This window comes from Rhinatrema bivittatum, chromosome 4 (assembly GCF_901001135.1).
Source record: "Rhinatrema bivittatum chromosome 4, aRhiBiv1.1, whole genome shotgun sequence".
In the NCBI taxonomy this organism is placed as follows: domain Eukaryota; kingdom Metazoa; phylum Chordata; class Amphibia; order Gymnophiona; family Rhinatrematidae; genus Rhinatrema; species Rhinatrema bivittatum.
The window spans coordinates 107,522,280-107,540,974 of NC_042618.1; the positions used below are offsets into that span (position 1 = coordinate 107,522,280).

At 44.8% G+C, this 18,695-nt stretch overlaps 1 protein-coding gene across 1 annotated transcript in view; it reads left to right on the plus strand.

The window, feature by feature from the left end:
- The window catches only part of LOC115090045 (cytosolic phospholipase A2 delta-like), a 74,266-nt gene that overhangs the window by 45,974 nt on the left and 9,597 nt on the right, over positions 1–18,695 (plus strand). Inside the window, exons 14-16 of the mRNA XM_029598636.1 lie at positions 207–324; positions 5,482–5,619; positions 15,616–15,723. Coding sequence (XP_029454496.1) covers positions 207–324; positions 5,482–5,619; positions 15,616–15,723 — 364 coding nt within the window. The remainder of the gene's footprint in view (positions 1–206; positions 325–5,481; positions 5,620–15,615; positions 15,724–18,695) is intronic.

Here is an 18,695-nt window from a genome sequence, read left to right on the forward strand (position 1 = left end):
AGAGGACTGATGAGTGCAATCCCTATTCCAGGTCTTCTGACTCATAGTTTCATGCACTAACCCCTAGAAGACGTCCAGTTCTTTTTATCAGCTGAGTTGGTTAATGCTGTGACGGTTCACATAAACACTCATGAACTTAATCATGCCAGTATTTATCTCTTACAGCGTGTTTCTTTTTTTTACTTCTTATATTTTTCTTTAAATAGAAGAACGAAAGTAAGTTGTCTGATCAGCAACGGGCAGTGAATCGAGGTCAGAATCCCCTGCCAATCTACTTGGCCATCAACGTCAAAGAAGATGACAGCAGCACTCAAGACTTTAAAGGTATTGGGAATGTTCAAATGTCTGCCTGATTTTCAGCTCAGACCACTCCCATCGCTTGGTGCTTCTTTGTCTGCCCCTCACTGGCTCACCCTGTTGCCTAATACAAAATACAGAAACGAAAGCCTTACCCTCACCCACTGTGTACAAAGAACTATTTGGAAGCTACATGGCTGCCAGTAATACAACCTGCACCAGCAACAAATGATTATGGATAAGTTGTTTTGTTTTTAATTCTTTAATCGCCCCACCCCTTTTAGCTCCGTGGAATCCACCAGGTTTGGAACAGTTTTACCACCCAGGGAGCTTAACTTTCAAACCTATTTGTGGCACTGTCTTTGCGGTGTAAAAGGACGCGTGGAGATTTAAGGGTGAATTTTAAGAGATGCGCGTGCATAAATCAGCAGATGCACATACTTTACCACCTATATATGTCCGCCCTATTTTATAAACCTCGCACATACATGCTCAAATACCAATGCGCGAACAGATCAGCGCGCTTTAAAAAAGGGACGGAAAGAAGGAGGGCATGGGTGATCTGGAGCAGGGTCAACACTTCTGCACATAAATTGCTATTTTATAACCAGCGCGTGTTCAGCTCTTACCTGCACACAGTAAATTCAATTTTTTCAGGTATAAGTCAGAATAAACCTTTTATTGCTTATTATGGACTGGTTGAAGGGTCAGGATAAATGGGAGAGTGCAGGCTAAATAACCAGGGTGGGGTCTCGAAGACCTAGCGATAGACTGGGCAAACTGGTGGACTAATTGGTTAAACTGGTCATTTCCTGCACATGGGTATATTACAAAATGTGCTGACATGCATGAGTAAAAGCCAGGAAATGCTAAGGAAAATTTGCAAACATTTACTAGTAAATATGCTTAAAATTATTAGAGATGTGCATTTGTGTTAAACTAATACACAAACCACGACGAATAAGGCCAACTCATTTCATTTGGGGGACCTAAAATGAATTGGGGGCCCCCCCCCGAATAACGAACATTATTCATTGCATTTGTTTTATATGAATGCATTGGGCCTAAGACGAGTGAGGCTCAAAGCAGGGGCTGCACCCTACGCTGGAACATGATACCAGTGCCTTGGCCTAGACCTAGGCCCAAAGCCTGGCCCTTGCCCAGACCCAGGCACAACGCCATGACCTGGCCTAGAGCCGGGTCCCATTGTCTGTCTGGGGCCTGGCCTGGAGACTGGGTCTTGATGCCTGGGCTTGGGCTAGGCCAGAGCTCAGACCCAGGTCCGATGCTGTGACCCATCCCAGAGGCTGGGTCCTGATGCTGGGGCCTCTTGCCCAGACTCAGGCCTGATACTGTGACCCGGCCCAAAGGCCGAGTCCTGAAGCCTGGGCCTTGGCTTAGGCTGGAGTCCAGACTGAGATATGATGCCACAACCCGGCCCAGAGGCCAGGTCCTGACAAAGGGATCTTGACCCGGACCCAAGCCTGACACTGTGACCCTGCCTGGAGGCTGGGTCCAAACCCTGCCCTCAGCTTAGGCTGGAGCCTGGACCCAGGCCTGATGCCACAACCAGGCCCGGAGGCCAGGTCTCAATGGTAGGGCCTGGCCTGGAGGGTGGGTCCCAACGCCTGGGCCTCAGCCTAGGGTCAGGCCACGGCCTGGAGCCCAGGCCTCAAAGCACATCAGTCATCCTCTTCTTTCTTCTTTAACTGATGCCGTCTGCTGGGGTCGCATTGGAGTTAATTAACTTTGGCACATTCACCCCAGCAATGATGTTCATCAAAATGGTGCCATCCGCTGGGGAGAATGCGCCGGAGTTAATTATTTCAGTGCAAACCTTGTGAATGGCATCAGTTGAAGAAGAAAGAAGAAAGAAGAGGATGATGAATGTGCTTTGAGGCCTGGGCTTTGGGCCTGGGCCCGACCCCAAGTTGAGTCCCAGGCATCAGGACCTGGCTTCCAGGCTGAATAGTAGCGTCGAGCCTGGTCTTGGCTCTGGAGTAGGCTGAGGCCCAGGCATCAGGACCCGGCCACCTGGCCAGATCACAGGATTGGGCCTGGATCTGGCCGAGGCACTGGCATCAGGACTCAGCCTCCAGGTCAGGCCGCAGCATCTGTCATGGTCTGGGATCTGGCCTAGGCCGAGGCACTGGCATGGACCAGGCTCTGGTGTCAGGCCTGTGTCTGGCCTGAAGCCTCAGTGTCAGGATCCAGCCTCTGGGCCAGGTTGTGGCATGAGGTCTGAGACTGGGCTCCAGCCTAGGCCGAGGCCCAAGCATCAGGACCTGGCCTCCAGCCCAGTCGCAGTTTTGGGCCTAAGTCCGGGCTGAGGCCCTGGCATCAGGACCCAGCCTCTGGACTGAGGCCCCAGTGTCGGGACCTAGCCTCTGAGTCTGGGTCAAGGCCCTGGTGTTGGGATCTGGTCTCCGGGCATAGTTACAGTATTAGGCTTGGGTCTGGGGTCTGGGCTCTGGCCTAAGCTGAGATCCAAGCTTCAGCCTTTAGACCGAGGCTGAGGACACAGCGGCCTAATATGGCCTCAGCCTATGCAAGGCCAAGGCTTCAGCCTGTGCCTAGGTCTCGCTGGCAGATCCCCACCAGACTGGGTAAGTGGGGGCTGGGGAAGATCCTGACCCTGGCATTTTTCCGTGTGGGTGGGAGGCCCTGTTTTTGTTTTTTGGCCATTTTTAAAAAATGTTTGATTCGTTTTTATCACATTAATGAAACAAATTAAACAGTCTGCAAACTGAAATTCATAGTAAAAAACCTCCCTAAAATGAATTGAAAAATTATTTTCCCCTGCACATCCTTAAAAATTAGAAACACACGTGTATGCGCTGGTCATATTTTATAACATGTGCATGCAACTGTGCAAACAATATAAAATATAGCATGTGTGCTCACACCCATATATGCACACATATTGGTGCCCACACACTCATTTTAAAGTTACTGTACCTTCCTAATATGTTATAAACTGTGTGCAAGGAGCTCCACAATTCATAAAATATCACATAGTTGTGTTCTGGAAGTACGTGCACGATTCAGTACACACAAAAATTTCCAATGCAAGAAAGCACAAACTTTATCTATTTTCTAAACATACATGTGTGTATTTTAGATGTGAGAAAAATATAACTTGCATGTGTAAGATCCCTGATATATACACAGAGGCAGGTATTTGATAAAGTATGTGCGTATTCCATTTTGAAAATACTTGCGCATGTACAGGAAATCACCATTTTGCCTATACCTCTGCCAGTTCACCCAGTCTATCTCCACTTTACCTAGACCCTCCAGCACTTCACCCTGAACTCCCACCAGTCCATCTAGGCCTCTCACCCAAACCTGTAGCCAACAGATAAGTCTGATTTCACTTGCACGAGTCAATTAGCAGGTGTAAAAGTGTGTGATTAACTTTGGTAATGTATATGCGATATCTGTTACAAAATAGCAATTACTGTGTGTACTTCTGAACCCTGCCGCAGAATGCAGCTGGACTGCTGTTTTTATGTTTGCAAAATGTGAGCGTGACATTAAAAATATGCATGTACTTTCGGTCTATAAACTAGCATATACGTCAATACAAGCTTACATACATATGTTATTTTTCTGCGCAGAACCCCTTAGAAAATTAATTCATTAGTGAATCAGATTAATTGATACTGGCTTATGATATCACACATGATATCACACATGAGCCAATTGAATGCCTTTCTGTGTAATGCGTGTGATTCTGGCCATAGCATTGAGTCGCCCAGGGGGTTCAAGGAATTTATAGCAAAGAACCTTGAAGGATTTCCAAACCATACCTTAACAGTAATATTTTCAATTCACATTAATACTTGATATATATACATTTTTAAATCATTGCACAATACATGGCGAACAGAATATCTCTTTATTTATTTATTTATTTATTTATTTATTTAGTCATTTATCCCAGAACTCTTCTCCAGCTGCTTTTTACTTCCAGCTTTACTGGAACTAGGGTGGGGATCTAGTGCCATGAGTCTTCATTCGCAGCTACCCAGGGATTTTCCCCCTATTTTATGTCCCCTTCCATCTTCCTTAATCCAGTCACTGCAGTGTCCATCCTCAGCTGGAGGCCATTCCTCAGGGCTCCTTCTGGAATCCTGCAATAATAGGTCCTAAATCCAGCCACTAGGTGTCACCATTGAGTGATGACTATGACCCACACCCCACCGCCAAGGACTGTGACTGCCGTCTCTGCAGCATCCCCAGTCTTGGCTGACCCAGGGAGCAGAAGACATGAGATAGCAATCAAATTCAGGTCCCTCCACTTCAGTCCACAGCACTGTCACTGAGCTATTGGGCTGGCTGTCAGGTTTTCTTTAACCTGCTTGTGCTTCAGTACTGTCTTTACTTTCTCTCCTTTCTGTCCTAAGTCTCTCTAGGCAAAGATGCAATCGAGGCTTCCTGTCAGACTTAAAACTTTACTTATGGACTAAGGGGATCTCGGAAATACTGCGAAATCCCCACTAAGTCCTTTAGCTCTAGAGAGTCTAAGCTCCGCTGAGGGGGGAGAGAAACTTTCTCCATTGTAATTATTGTGTAGGTAATTGACCTCCTTTGGGCAGAGGACAGTGACTTCTGCTACTTGTGGAGTGATGTCCCTGTATTCCAGGATGGCAGGGAACAGAAGTGCCTTTGAGGTAACCAATAAAGGTCCCATCTCAGCTGCACAGAAGGCCTGGCAAATACTCAATTTAATCAATACCTAACTGTCCATATTATCTACCCATGGTTTTAAGCTTTAGGAAAACTGCTTTCAGTTTTTTACTCTTTTGCTCTTTAAATAGTCCAATAAAGTGGTATTACTTTATTTTTTATTAACCTTTGCTTCTGCGCATGCAAGTGGATTAACAACCACTCAGCTTTATCCTCTTTCATCAACCTATTGAAAAGCAAAAATCTTTAAAAGCTATTGCAGAATGCTGGGAAAGATCAGAGCATGCCTAAGACAATAGCACATTCTTCTTGAATAACACACACACACACCAACACAGTGAATTTAATGGCTTTTTTGCATTTCGGCGTGCTTTATACTTATGCGCGTAGCCTGTGAGCAGTGAACAGGCCTGAAGAATGTGGCCAGCATTACAAAATTCGGTGGAAGAGTTTGCTGACCTCTCCTTTCCTCATATCTTGATCCATGTGTAGAATGGTGCGAGTTCTCTCCCTACGAGGTGGGACTCCTGAAGTATGGAGTATTCGTTCGTACTGAAGATTTTGGCAGCGAGTTCTTCATGGGACGGCTGATGAAGAAGATTCCAGAATCCAGGATCTGCTACTTGCAAGGTGAGCTGTTTCATTTGCTTGGAGGAAATATATCAATCCACTGAAAATGAAGCTAGTCACATAAAAGCAGCACTGTTATTACCTGCTCCATGACTGATCTAGAATAGATGGGACTTGCAGGGGGATGGCCTGTTTGGCCCCCGGGGGCCTGAAGTTTTGCACAAAGATTTTGATCCTGTTTATGTCATTAACAGACTAAAGATTTGCAAAATGATCACAGAGGCAACTTTTGGTAACAATTAACAAAGCTTTTTTATAATTGAGATATTTAACCTGGCCAGCATTTTCTCTTTTGTCGCTTTAGGGTTAATTTTCATAGTCATTTACTTGCAGAAAATCTAGTTTTATGTGCATGAATGGCTGGTCTAAAACTGATCTGCACGTTTACATACTCTGAGGAAAGACATTCTGAGATCAGAGGGGAGTGGCCCTAAGCACAAAAAAAAAACGGGCTTTTGAAAATTGCTGCTTTTACATGTGTAAATCATTTTGAAAATTACCCCCATGTACCTAATTTATATCCTCTGAAGAGGAGGTATAGCTTTATGCAAATATACATGTGCTTGGCCAATTACTCGAGTATTTTCAAATCATACTTACAGTTTAAGGGTAATTTTAAAAGGCATTACACTTGTAAATGTAGCGCATCGTAGCAATTTTAAGAAGCCATTTACTCGAGTAAAGTGCACTTACATGTGAATATCCTATGGACAATTCAATGGCCCACTTACACGTGTAAAGTGCATTTACACATGTAAAACCCAGTTTCATGCATGTAAATGCTTTTCAAAATCACTCTCATAAGGCCCGATTTTCATAGGTATTTATACACTTAAAGGTGAATTTTAAAAGCCTGGTGTGTGCATCAATGTTATGTGCAGCAGCTCGCGGGACAGCCCCTTGAGCTACTTCACTCATGCCAGATGCTGACGACTTGCTCTGACCTTGGGCCTTTGTCTTTTGTGGCAGGGACGCCCTCCAGGCCTCCCCCATATACGAGCATGTGTGGTTGCACTGATTAAATAGGCCCAGTGGCAGGAAGGCTCTCTTGCGGTGTGCCCCAATGACGTCAGTGGCCCTGCTATTTAAATCCCGTTGGCCCTGTGCTGCTTTGCCTCAGCAATGGGTCCCCTGCATTCAGCAGTGCGTGTGGCTCTTGTGTTCCTGATTGTTCCAGTACTGACCTCTTGCCTTGGACCTGACTACGTTTGCCTGCCGACTGGACCTGATCTCTAGATTTTGACCTGACCAAGTTTGCCTGATGCCTGGATCTGTCCTCTAACTTTGGAACTTATCATGCTTGTCTGCTGCGTGCCCCGATCATGGCCTGCCCTAGGCTCCTCCAGTTTGCTGCCTGTCCTGACCGGCCATGCCCTCGGATTGTTAGTCCCTTGACCACCCTAAGGACCCACGTAAGTCTTGCCGGCTGTCAGAACCCAAGGGCTCAACCTGGGGGGGAGGCGGCTGGTATAGGAGAAGTTCCAGCCAGTCCCACTACAGAGCACATTTACCAGATGTCGGCGTAGGCCTTGTAGGTTTGCCTACGAGGCAACATCAACTAAGCCAATGCAACAAGAGCTCACTCCATGTCAACCATCACTATCAATTAGGGGATGCATGAACAAGTTGGGCTTGCACATGCCCACAGTATTTTAAACAACAATCAGAGATACATGCGTATCTCCTGCTGCGCACACATCCTGCTCCGATTTAAAAAGGGGTGTGGTCTGGGCTGAGTCCTGGTGAGGCATGGGTGACCCAGGGCAGGGCCAAGAGATGTGTGCACAAATACTTATGTGCCTGGGCACATGCCCAGGTCTAATGCCGCGCAAGTTTACTTTTGCTATGGAGGAGGTGTAAGTCTTTAAAAAAAGAAAACTAGCCATATCTGAGGAATTTTAAGGGTTTGGGCTAACTCAGGGGAGTGAAGGCTATCAAACTAGGGGGGTTTGGAGGACCTAGCTCTTAACTGGGTGAAAAATTGAAGCACTGGTGAAACCGGCATTAGCATGGGCACGCACCCCCTTTAAACTCCTCTGAATTACGCAGTAAAAGTGGGATTTGCATGTCCATGCACGCGCCCACTTAAAAATAGGCGCATGTGTGTGCACTGCCAGGCTATTTTTTTTTTTTTTATTTATTGCATTTTCACAGCTTAACAAGCATTACAGCTTATAGAAAAAATACAGGAGAGAATTTAAAAGAAAAAAGGTGCACGGTGATTATCTTATTTCAGAAACATAGCATATCTCTCTTGTAATATTAAAGAAATAGAAGGGAGTTTCAGAGTGTAAAATAACAGGAGCAGAATTATACAGTGGTAATAATATATGAAACAGAAAGGCTGTCACTACACCATTTACCTATAATTACCTCAGTCTGGCTTATACATGTTAGACAGTGCCAATCGAAGTACAAGAATCTAAATATTCGCGCCCTCCCGCTCCTGATACTAACCACGCCGCGCTTCTCCACCTCCTCGACCGAGGCTCCCGTTACCCACCCGGGGCTAGAGCCTGCTCGCTAACTTAGAGTGAGCCGTGCCGAGGAGGCACCGGAACCCAGCAATTTAACAACTTTCAGCGGCCAGACAATCTAAGAACGCGGTGAGTAAACCGCGCCCCTGGGACTCAGCCAGCCAATCAGGGAGGGAAGCAGAGACCTTTAAATTTTACAAACCTCAAGGCGGCGTCGCGCGCCGGGCGTCGCGCGCACGAAGGAGCGCAAACTAAGGGGCTTGCCCCTTAGTGCGCCCCTTCGTGCGTCCCCGTAAAAAGACCAATAGCCCTGTGCTTTAGAGCTAGCCTCTCAGCTTTTCGGCTCCAACAGACCGCAGAAAAGTAAACCCTATTTCAATTTGAACGGACGTTTCAAATAACACACATCCTCACTCGTCCAACTCTCCAGCAACTGTATTCAGCACGCATTCAACACCATCCAGCACCCATCCAGCTGCATCCAGGACTCACTCAACACCATCCAGCATCCATCCAACTGCATCCAGGACTCACTCAACACCATCCAGCACCCATCCAGCTGCATCCAGGACTCACTCAACACCATCCAGCACCCATCCAGCTGCATCCAGGACTCACTCAACACCATCCAGCACCCATCCAGCTGCATCCAGGACTCACTCAACACCATCCAGCACCCATCCAGCTGCATCCAGGACTCACTCAACACCATCCAGCATCCATCCAACTGCATCCAGGACTCACTCAACACCATCCAGCACCCATCCAGCTGCATCCAGGACTCACTCAACACCATCCAGCATCCATCCAGCTGCATCCAGGACTCACTCAACACCATCCAGCATCCATCCAACTGCATCCAGGACTCACTCAACACCATCCAGCACCCATCCAGCTGCATCCAGGACTCACTCAACACCATCCAGCACCCATCCAGCTGCATCCAGGACTCACTCAACACCATCCAGCACCCATCCAGCTGCATCCAGGACTCACTCAACACCATCCAGCACCCATCCAGCTGCATCCAGGACGCACTCAACACCATCCAGCACCCATCCAGCTGCATCCAGGACTCACTCAACACCATCCAGCATCCATCCAACTGCATCCAGGACTCACATCAACCTACCATCCAGGAGTCAACATATACAAGTTATCCTACTCTTCATCAGGCCTGCTCATTATCTACTATACCTACAATGAGCAACAGGCCACACACTTACAAATCTCTCATTCCCATCATGATCTCCCCCACCACGCAGTTCTTAGGACTAACATTATTCACCTTCATCCTCTTCAACGCTCAATCGATCACCAACAAAACGTTGATCCTTAACGACCTTCTTCAAGATAACAACCCAGACTTCTGTGCCATAACTGAAACATGGCTCAAAACATCAGACATCGCCCTCTTAAACCAACTACCTTCACAAACATACGACCTCTTCTCCATTCCAAGGCAAAAAAAAAGAGGAGGGGGTATTTTCCTTGCAGCAAAAAAAACACTGAGATTTACACATCATACCATCAATTCTTCAACTAAACTTGAAACAGGCCTCTTTAAATCTGAATTTCTTCAAATTCTATTAGTCTACGCACCCCCAAGCTTTCTTGAATCTGATCCCTCTCCTATACTGGAAATAATAGCAGCTCACCTAAACTTAGACTCACCAGCCATTATCCTGGGAGACTTCAATCTTCATGTGGATAAGTCTCCTCTCTCTCCCAACTGCGAAGCCTTTCTCACGGCCATGACAGCCTTGGGATTCAAGCAACAAATTAACAAACCCACGCACAAAGCTGGTCATACGCTGGACCTCTTTTTTGTTAATTCCGGCATTTCACTCACAGAACACCCGGAGTGTATCAAAGTCCCATGGTCAGACCATTCATTAATCTCCACATCATTCTCACTGTTTAAACCGAGCTACAATCTGCTCCCCCCTCAACCATTTCTTTACAGGAAAACATGCCCTTCGGAACACCTAGCCAAGCACCTAGCTCCAGACCTCTCACTCATTGACCTCTCCACTCCTAACTCAGCTGTTCAATCATGGGCTAAAATAACAGAATCAATAGCCAACACATTATGTCCCCTAACAACAAAAAATCCCAAACACAATGCGCCTAAGAATCAACCATGGTTTAATGAGGAATTAAGAAAACTCAAAACCACTTTAAGACAGAAGGAAAAAAAATGGAGAAAAGCCCCCTCACCGGCAGCACTTCAGGATTACAAACGCTCCCTACACCTCTACAAAAACAGCACACTAAAAACCAAAAGAGACTATTACGCCTGCAAGATCCACCACCTCATATTTGATTCAAAAGCTTTGTTCAACTACGTGTCCAGTCTCACAAAAACCATCACTCCAGATATCCCAGATGACCAAGCACAGACTAAAGCAGATGAACTGGCTCTTTACTTCAATAAAAAAATCGCCGACCTCCTTATGAAGCTGACACCAAACCCAAATGCATCCTACAATACCTCATTTCTCTACCATAACAAAGACTTCGCTTTCAACTCATTCGAACCCATCTCTACCGTGGACATACAAACAATCCTGAAGAAAATGAAACCTTCATCACACCCTTTTGACCAACTACCCACCAAAATACTCTTACTAATCCCGGATACGATTTCCAAAACTCTAGCGGACATCATTAATTGCTCCCTTGAACAGGGAATCTACCCAGATGACCTTAAAACGGCTTCAATAAAACCTCTACTCAAAAAACCAAACCTTAACACAAATGATCCCGGCAATTTCCGCCCCATCTCCAACCTCCCCTTCATATCAAAAATTATGGAAAAAATAGTAAATGCACAATTATCTAATTATCTTGAGGATCACCAAATTTTATCTCCTAACCAATTTGGATTCCGTAGAGCAGCAAGCACAGAAACGCTTCTACTCTCTCTCACAGACTTCCTCCTAGCCGGCATCGACAAAGGACACGCATTCCTTCTAATTTTACTTGACTTTTCGGCGGCATTCGACACGGTCAACCATCACATCCTTATAAACCTACTGGCAAACATCGGAGTTTCAGGCAGTGTTCAGACCTGGTTTAAAACCTTTCTGAAGAACCGAGGATACAAGGTAAAAATCCACAACAAAGAATCTCGCTACCATCCATCTTCGTTAGGGGTTCCACAGGGTTCCTCCCTCTCACCCACCTTATTTAATATATACCTGCTCCCACTCTGCCACCTTCTTACAAAACTAAATTTGAAACACTTCCTTTACGCAGACGACGTTCAGATCGTAATCCCCGTAAAAACAACCATTACAAACACTCTAAAATTCTGGGAGAGCTGTCTAACCGAGATTAAACAACTCCTCAACAGTCTAAACCTCATTCTCAATGCCTCAAAAACGGAATTTCTCATTATAGCCCCAGAAAACAACGACAATACCACAAACCCACCAGCTAACCTGCAAACCTCACACATAAGAGACCTAGGAGCAATTATTGACAACCGACTAAACCTAAAACCATTTATTAACCAAACGACCAAAGATTGTTTTCATAAATTATACACCCTTAAAAGAATCAGACATCTTTTCCACTCCAAAGATTTTAGAACTATTCTTCAAGCAATTATTTTTTCCAAGCTGGATTATTGTAACTCCATATTACTAGGCCTCCCCATCTCTCATACAAAACCTTTACAGATGGTGCAGAATGCAACTGCAAGAATGTTGACCAACTCTAGGAGATTCGACCACATCACCCCCATCCTGAGAGCCCTCCACTGGCTACCGATTCATTACAGAATTATGTACAAGACCATCACTACTATATTCAAAGCCACGCAACTTCAGGCACCATTAAATCTACAAATTCCGTTTGAAAAACGCACCTCTGTCAGACCTACTAGGGAATTTTACAAAGAAGCTTTACATGTTCCACACGCCAAAACCTTCCAACATAAATCATTGGAAGTCAGAGCATTATCCTCAGCAGGACCACGTCTATGGAATTCCATCCCATCTGAGCTACGCCAAGAACAGTGCCTATTAACTTTCAGAAAAAGGCTAAAAACTTGGCTTTTTAAAAAAGCCTATCAGATCTCTGATTGATCCATATAAACCTTACCCTTCAATCAGGCTATCCCATGTTACCAGAATCCCAGTGTAAAGACCATCACTCTGCCTTATTCATCATACTCTTCCTATTTTAGCCTCAATTTTTCCAGCCCATGACCACCTTTAGTCTTGACTTTAATTTTGTACATATTGTAAATATTATCTTGTAATTTTGTTTTTTGTACCTATTGCTATATTTTTCTTCTTGCTTCCTCCTCTCCCAGTTGTATTTTCCTTGTTTTATTGTAACTGCTATTCCTGCACCAGTTCAGTTCATCTAGTTTATGTTCATTACACTAAATGTTAAATGTAAACCGGGTTGATGCGACTACTAGTCGTGAAAGCCGGTATAGAAAAATATTAAATAAATAAATAAATAAATAAATAAATATATATATACATAGATGTTCCGGATCAAAATATATTCATTTAACATTTTGTTGAAATAAGATTCATTGACAAGAGAATCTAAGATTAAATTTAGCCCTACCGCCAAATCCTCTGCACACATTTGAAAAAACTTTTTCCTACGTTCCTGAGAATATCTGGAAAAACCCAGACAGGACACCCAGGAAATAAAGATTGCCTATGGCGGGAAAAAGACCTTAATATCAAATCTCTGTCTTGAGAGAAAACACATGAAAGAAAGAGTCCCTCGTCTGGTTATCGCAATATCAGTTGAAGTTTCCAAAACCTGTGTTAAATCAGGTTCTGCGTCCAAAACTTGTTCCGACGTATCTGATCTTATGGATTTTGTCATATAGACTTTAGCAAATGTAGGCATAATTTCTAGTATCTCTGTAAGATATTTTTTAATCAAGTCCGTAGGAGACATTAGATTAGATTGGGGAAAATTCAATACACGTAGATTTAGATAGCGAATAGAATTTTCAATATTTTCCAATTTTCGCAAATGTGAAAAATCAGACTTGATTAACTGGTCTTGAGTTTGCTGTAAAGATGTAACTTTAAGTTCCAAAGCCGAAATTTTCTTTTTCTGAGAATCGGTTTCCAGTTCCAAAACTTGAAATCTTCCAGCAAAAGCAGAAGTTACTTCAACTAAAGAGGAAATAGACCTTTCTAAAACCATTAAGGCAGACCACAGAGAGTCCATAGTAATAACCGATGGCTTCGGTAAGGCAGGGCCCCAGAATCTTTACTTTTACCTTTAGAAGTTGAAATTTTCGCCGATGGGAGGGCTGGCACGTCGGTCCTTGGTGTAGAGCTCTTCAAAATCGCCGAGGCCTCAAAGCTAGCAGAAGGGGCTGGCATTAGCACAGACACTTTCTCGGCGTTAGCATTTTCCTCTGGAACCACCAATCTAGGGATTGACGGTCCACATGGTGGTGAGGAGAAATCCAATTTCAGTGGAATTGTAGGTAAAGGAGGTGTCAGCGGGCTAAGCATGGTCTGAATGTCTGGCAACCGGGCCATCTGCTCCTCGTGGGCCGCCGCCAAGGACTCCTCCAGAGTACCCACTCTAGTGGCTAGGTAGAGAAATCCCTGTATAGTCGGTTGCAATGGGTCTGGGATAAGGGTGGTAGCCCCCGTTTCCCTGATCTTTGCCTTCCTCTTGGTATGCGGCATAGTGGAAAATGTTTTGAAGAAGTGAGGAGCTCTTCTATCCCATGCCTTTCATCTGGCGGCCATCTTGGAACCTGCCAGGCTATTTTATAACATGCGCACATATATGCATGCAAGTTATAAAATGGCTACTTACCTGGGGGGTGCGCGATGCACCTGCGCCAGTGTACTGACTTTTGGAAATTGTTACGATAGTATGTTATATCTACATGTGTAACTCCTTTGAAAATTCATTGGAGGAAATTTTCAAAGGAATTGCATGTGTGTATACACACGTGCACAAGTAGCCAAACGTACGGGAAATAGGGGCAGAGTCAGGGCATGACAGGGCATGACAGGGGCGAGCCCAACATGTATTCGTGTAAATCCATGTCTTAAATCCGGTGGCTACAGCACATGGCTTGCTGTTAGCCTCGCACGTTTACTTCTGCTCTTGATGAGATGCAAATCTGAAGAAAACTTGTTTTAAACCAAAAACCGCTGGGTGAGGGGTCAGGGTAAACAGGAGGGAGTAGAGGCTCACGCACATGTATGTTTTAAAGTTACCGTCCCTAGGCGCATAGATTATAAAATAGCTGTTTCCGACTTAAACTGGGGTTATTACATGTACATTTATATTTTTTACGCATCTGGAATGTACCCACGTATGTTTACAAATTAGGTGAGAATATGTCCAGTGCTTTCATGCATTGGAAATATTCATGTGGGCTGAAATATATGCACAGAATTTCAGAACACGACTATGAGGGATTTTATAAACAGTGTGACTCTGCTGCACAGGTTCTAAAATCCTAGCATACATCTCTGCGCGTCCACTTCCACGCCTAGATGCTGTACTGCAGAGAGGTTTGGAAGTTAGGCTTCCTGTGCGTAAACTCCCTAGCGCAAGTTGCACCCTGCTTGCGGCAAGTGTAAAGTTGTTTGTGGGAATTTGAGGACGTGCTCAACCAATTACCCAAGGATTTTTAAAGCAAACATCTGCATGTAAGCTCACGTTGAAAATAATCTGCATGTGCAATGTACTTGCGATCTTTAGCACTATGTGGCCTGCTTCAAAATCATCCTGTCTGAGAGTAACTGGCAAAGGGCCTCTGTGGCTAAAGTAGTGCTTTACCTTTCTATTTGTAAATGTTATCAACTGTGGATGCTAAAACTCCTTCTGGGAAGGTTTACATAGACTGTCACTAAGCTTTGGTCTTTTGTCTGTATCCAAAGTCATCTGGTACATGAGGTGAGGATTCCGAACTACTTCTGATTCTAAGCCCTCCTATGGCATTGCAGCACATTTCACATCTACCCATGTCTCAGCACCATGCCGCGGGGAACACTAGGACTCTCCTTCACCCTGATCAATCTGAAGATACAGATCCAGTTCTGGTTTTGACCCATTGCATGTATGGAAATGTAGTCCTGCTGTTCTTACAGAAATCAAAAACTACAACTCCATGCATGCATTGCAGCAAAACTAGGACTGTAACACAATCTATGGGTTGACTTGGGTGAGATGGCAGCCCTCTAGAATAAAGACCTATAAGCTTTAATACTGTGGTACAAGAAACATACAGTAGCTCTGCGATACCAATAAATCTTACAATCACCTGGTTTATTATTCTGAGCCATTTGCCCACTGCTGGATCCTGACTCTCTGGTACTTTCTTTATTAACAATGTGAGATTTATTGCTTTTCTGTATAGGATGAAATGTACTTGTGTACTCTGTTCTTAACTTTGCACAGAGCTAAAGAGCAGTGTGGCGTAAGTGCACTATAGATGTTGGAGGTGATGAGAAACATGTAGGCCTGATCTGATCTTTCTGTGTTGTGTTTGAAAGCACAGGTTTATGGGGTAATGTCTTCTCTCTGAATCTGGTGGACACCTGGAATTTAGCCACAAACTCCGAGCAATTTTGGGAACAATGGGTGAAAAACAGAGTACAAGATATTGGTAAGATTTGGTTATATTACTTTACAACAAGCAAAAATAATACAAGCCACGTTCAATGTTCAGTGACATGAAATAGAAATACACGGGGAAAATTGTTTCAAGAGGGCAATTTTCAGCAGCGCGCACATGGAGTCTGAAGGTACAAAACACAAAATATCCGCAGACTTCAGCTCAAAATTTTAAAGTGGATTTATGGCCTAATTCCACTTTGAAAATCTGCAGGTGGGCCCAGCACACATACACAGATACACACAGGTGCAGCTTTCTGCGTGTACATATGTGTGTATACTTTTGAAAATCAAATCACAACATCAAAAATACATCAGGTGAAGAGCTGGTATTACATTATCTATAGCCGCTTAGACGGTATATGATACCAACTCTTCACCTGATGTATTTCTGATGTTGCGAGATTAGACATTTAAAAATAGTATCCCCACCTTTAATTAGTAGGACAGACTCACTGGAAATGTATTTATTTTTGCTTGTATTTTATTTAATGAAATTATGCTTTAAAAAAACACCACCTTATAATCTTTTTACTTTAAAAGCTATTTCAAGAGAGCAAAAGGGGGCCTGGGTGGCATTGCCCAAGGGAGGGAAGAGGGCTTCTGTTACAGGGACCATATCCGACTGGCTAAGAAAACAGCACTCTGGGTACACCTCTGACGTGGCATCCCTCCAGCAACACTGCAAATATTAAACCAGGCCTTAAAACAACAATACACCTCCTATTAGGAAAACAGAACAAGCAAGGCTGCTACAGATCTTTACACAGAAACTACATGTGAACAGAATACCTCACCTCCATCACACGTGCACCAGATACAGAACAGAGAGATCGTAAAGTATAAAGAGAAACATGCAGACACAAATAGAATGGGAAAACACCAAAAATCAGACTCTGCGGTGCAACAATGGAAAAACAGAAACATCACTGTTCCTCATAAAACGTCAAACAATAACATTAAGAAATATAAAACAGCAATCATAATAATAAAACTATGCTAATAAAATGAATACATATTTCTAAATAGCTGATGAATAGAATATCCAATAAACGCTAATATAAAAATTTCTACAAATTTTCCAAACACCAATAAAATATTTAAAAATGGCAGACATCAAGTAACACCCAATAATTAAAACTAATGTGGATAAAAAAAACATTCCTCCGCTCTCCATACCTGGGAAATTTTGATTTCTAGTTACCGTGAGCTTGTAGTGGATTAATGGAGGAGAGGGGAGGGCTCATATATGTGCCCTATATAACACATACATATTCATTCTGTTACAGACATGCTTACGCATGCTCCCTCTCTCTTACAGTTTTGCAATCCTCTCTCTCATTTGCTCATGCCAGGGTTTTTTACTCTCTCTACTTCATTTCTTTGGCCACTGGCAGGATAGGCTCTGTAGGCAGCACTCCTGATGTCTCTCTCTCTTGCCTTCATTTCTTTGGCTGCAGTGGCCCCACTGGGCCTAGCCCTGTCTTCCATCCCTGCTGTCCCCCTGGTTGTACTGCCTTGTGCAATTGCACAGTTTGCACACCGAGTAGTACTGGGCTGTTTCCACCTTGATCTGACCTCCAACCATGACCCTCTCAGTTCTTCACCCTCCCAAGTCCTGATTATTTCCTTCCTCTCCCTCTCTCTTCCCCCATCCGCAAACCCTAAGCCACTCTACTATTTCTCTTTTTTCCCATTCCCTAAGCCCACAACCTCTCTCTCTCTGTATCTAAACCTTAGTAGCCTCCTTCCCATTGGTATAGGCTGAACCTGTTCTGGTGCTGATCTACCCTGACATTGCAGCCTCTCTCCAGCCCCAGATGGCCATAACTGATTCTAACTCTGCCTCCTCTCCTTCTAGCATGGCTGATGCAGATGCTAGGACCTCCTCCACCCTGGCTACATGGTTGACATCAATTCTAAGATCACCTCCCGCCTGCCCACACTGCTAATGCTAAGGCTGCCTATCTGTGACACACCTTCAATCCACTGCATGGGCATATGCCATGCAGCTATACTGAGTTTGTCATCCGTCCACTGATCTGTACCCAATTCTGCGCACAAGGTTCTGCGCAAAAGGAGAATCCTGTGCAAATTCTTATTGTACGGTTATGCAGAATTCCCCCAGGAATAACAAAAGAAAAAGCATGATACACAGTACATCGAGGGAAAGAAGGAAAACAATGACAAAAATACTGATGACACTGAGGAAGAATTACAACAGAGATTATAAAGGCGAAATTTAAAAGCTTGGCCATGCTAAAATCAGGAGATGTGCACGTATGTAGGGCTTATGCAAGGCCATCGTATTTTGCCAGCCAGATGTATGTACATCTCACTCGGAGTCAAAAAGGGGCATGGTCTGGGCAGGGCCAAGAAATGTGCATGTAAATACTTACGACCATGGGAATTCCCATAAGTCCAGTGCTGCATACCTTTACTTGTGCTATTGACAAAGGGGTAGATTTGTTCGCACAATCCGGCGTGAACAAATCTATGCCCGATTTTTATAACATGCGCGCGCTGCCGTGCGCATGTTATAAAATCCAGGGTCGGCGCGTGCAGGGGGATGCACAATTGTGCAACCTGCGCGCGCCGAGCAGCCTGCCTCCATTCCCTCCGAGGCCGCTCCGAAATCAGAGTGGCCTTGGAGGGAACTTTTTTCCAGCCCCCCACCTTCCCCTCCCTTCCCCTACCTAACCCACCCCCCAGCCCTAACTAAATCCCCCCCTACCTTTGTTCAGAAAGCTACGCCTGTCCGAGGAAGGCGTAACTTGCGCGCGCCGGCTAGCTGCCGGCAAGCCATTCTCCAGCCCGGGGGCTGGTTTGGAGGCCTCGGCCACGCCCCCAGCACGCCCCTGGGCCGGTACCACGTCCAAGGCCCTGCCCCAGGAACGTCCCCAAATGCTGCGCCGCCCCCGACACGCCCCCCCAAGCAAAGTCCTGGGACCTACGCGCATCTTG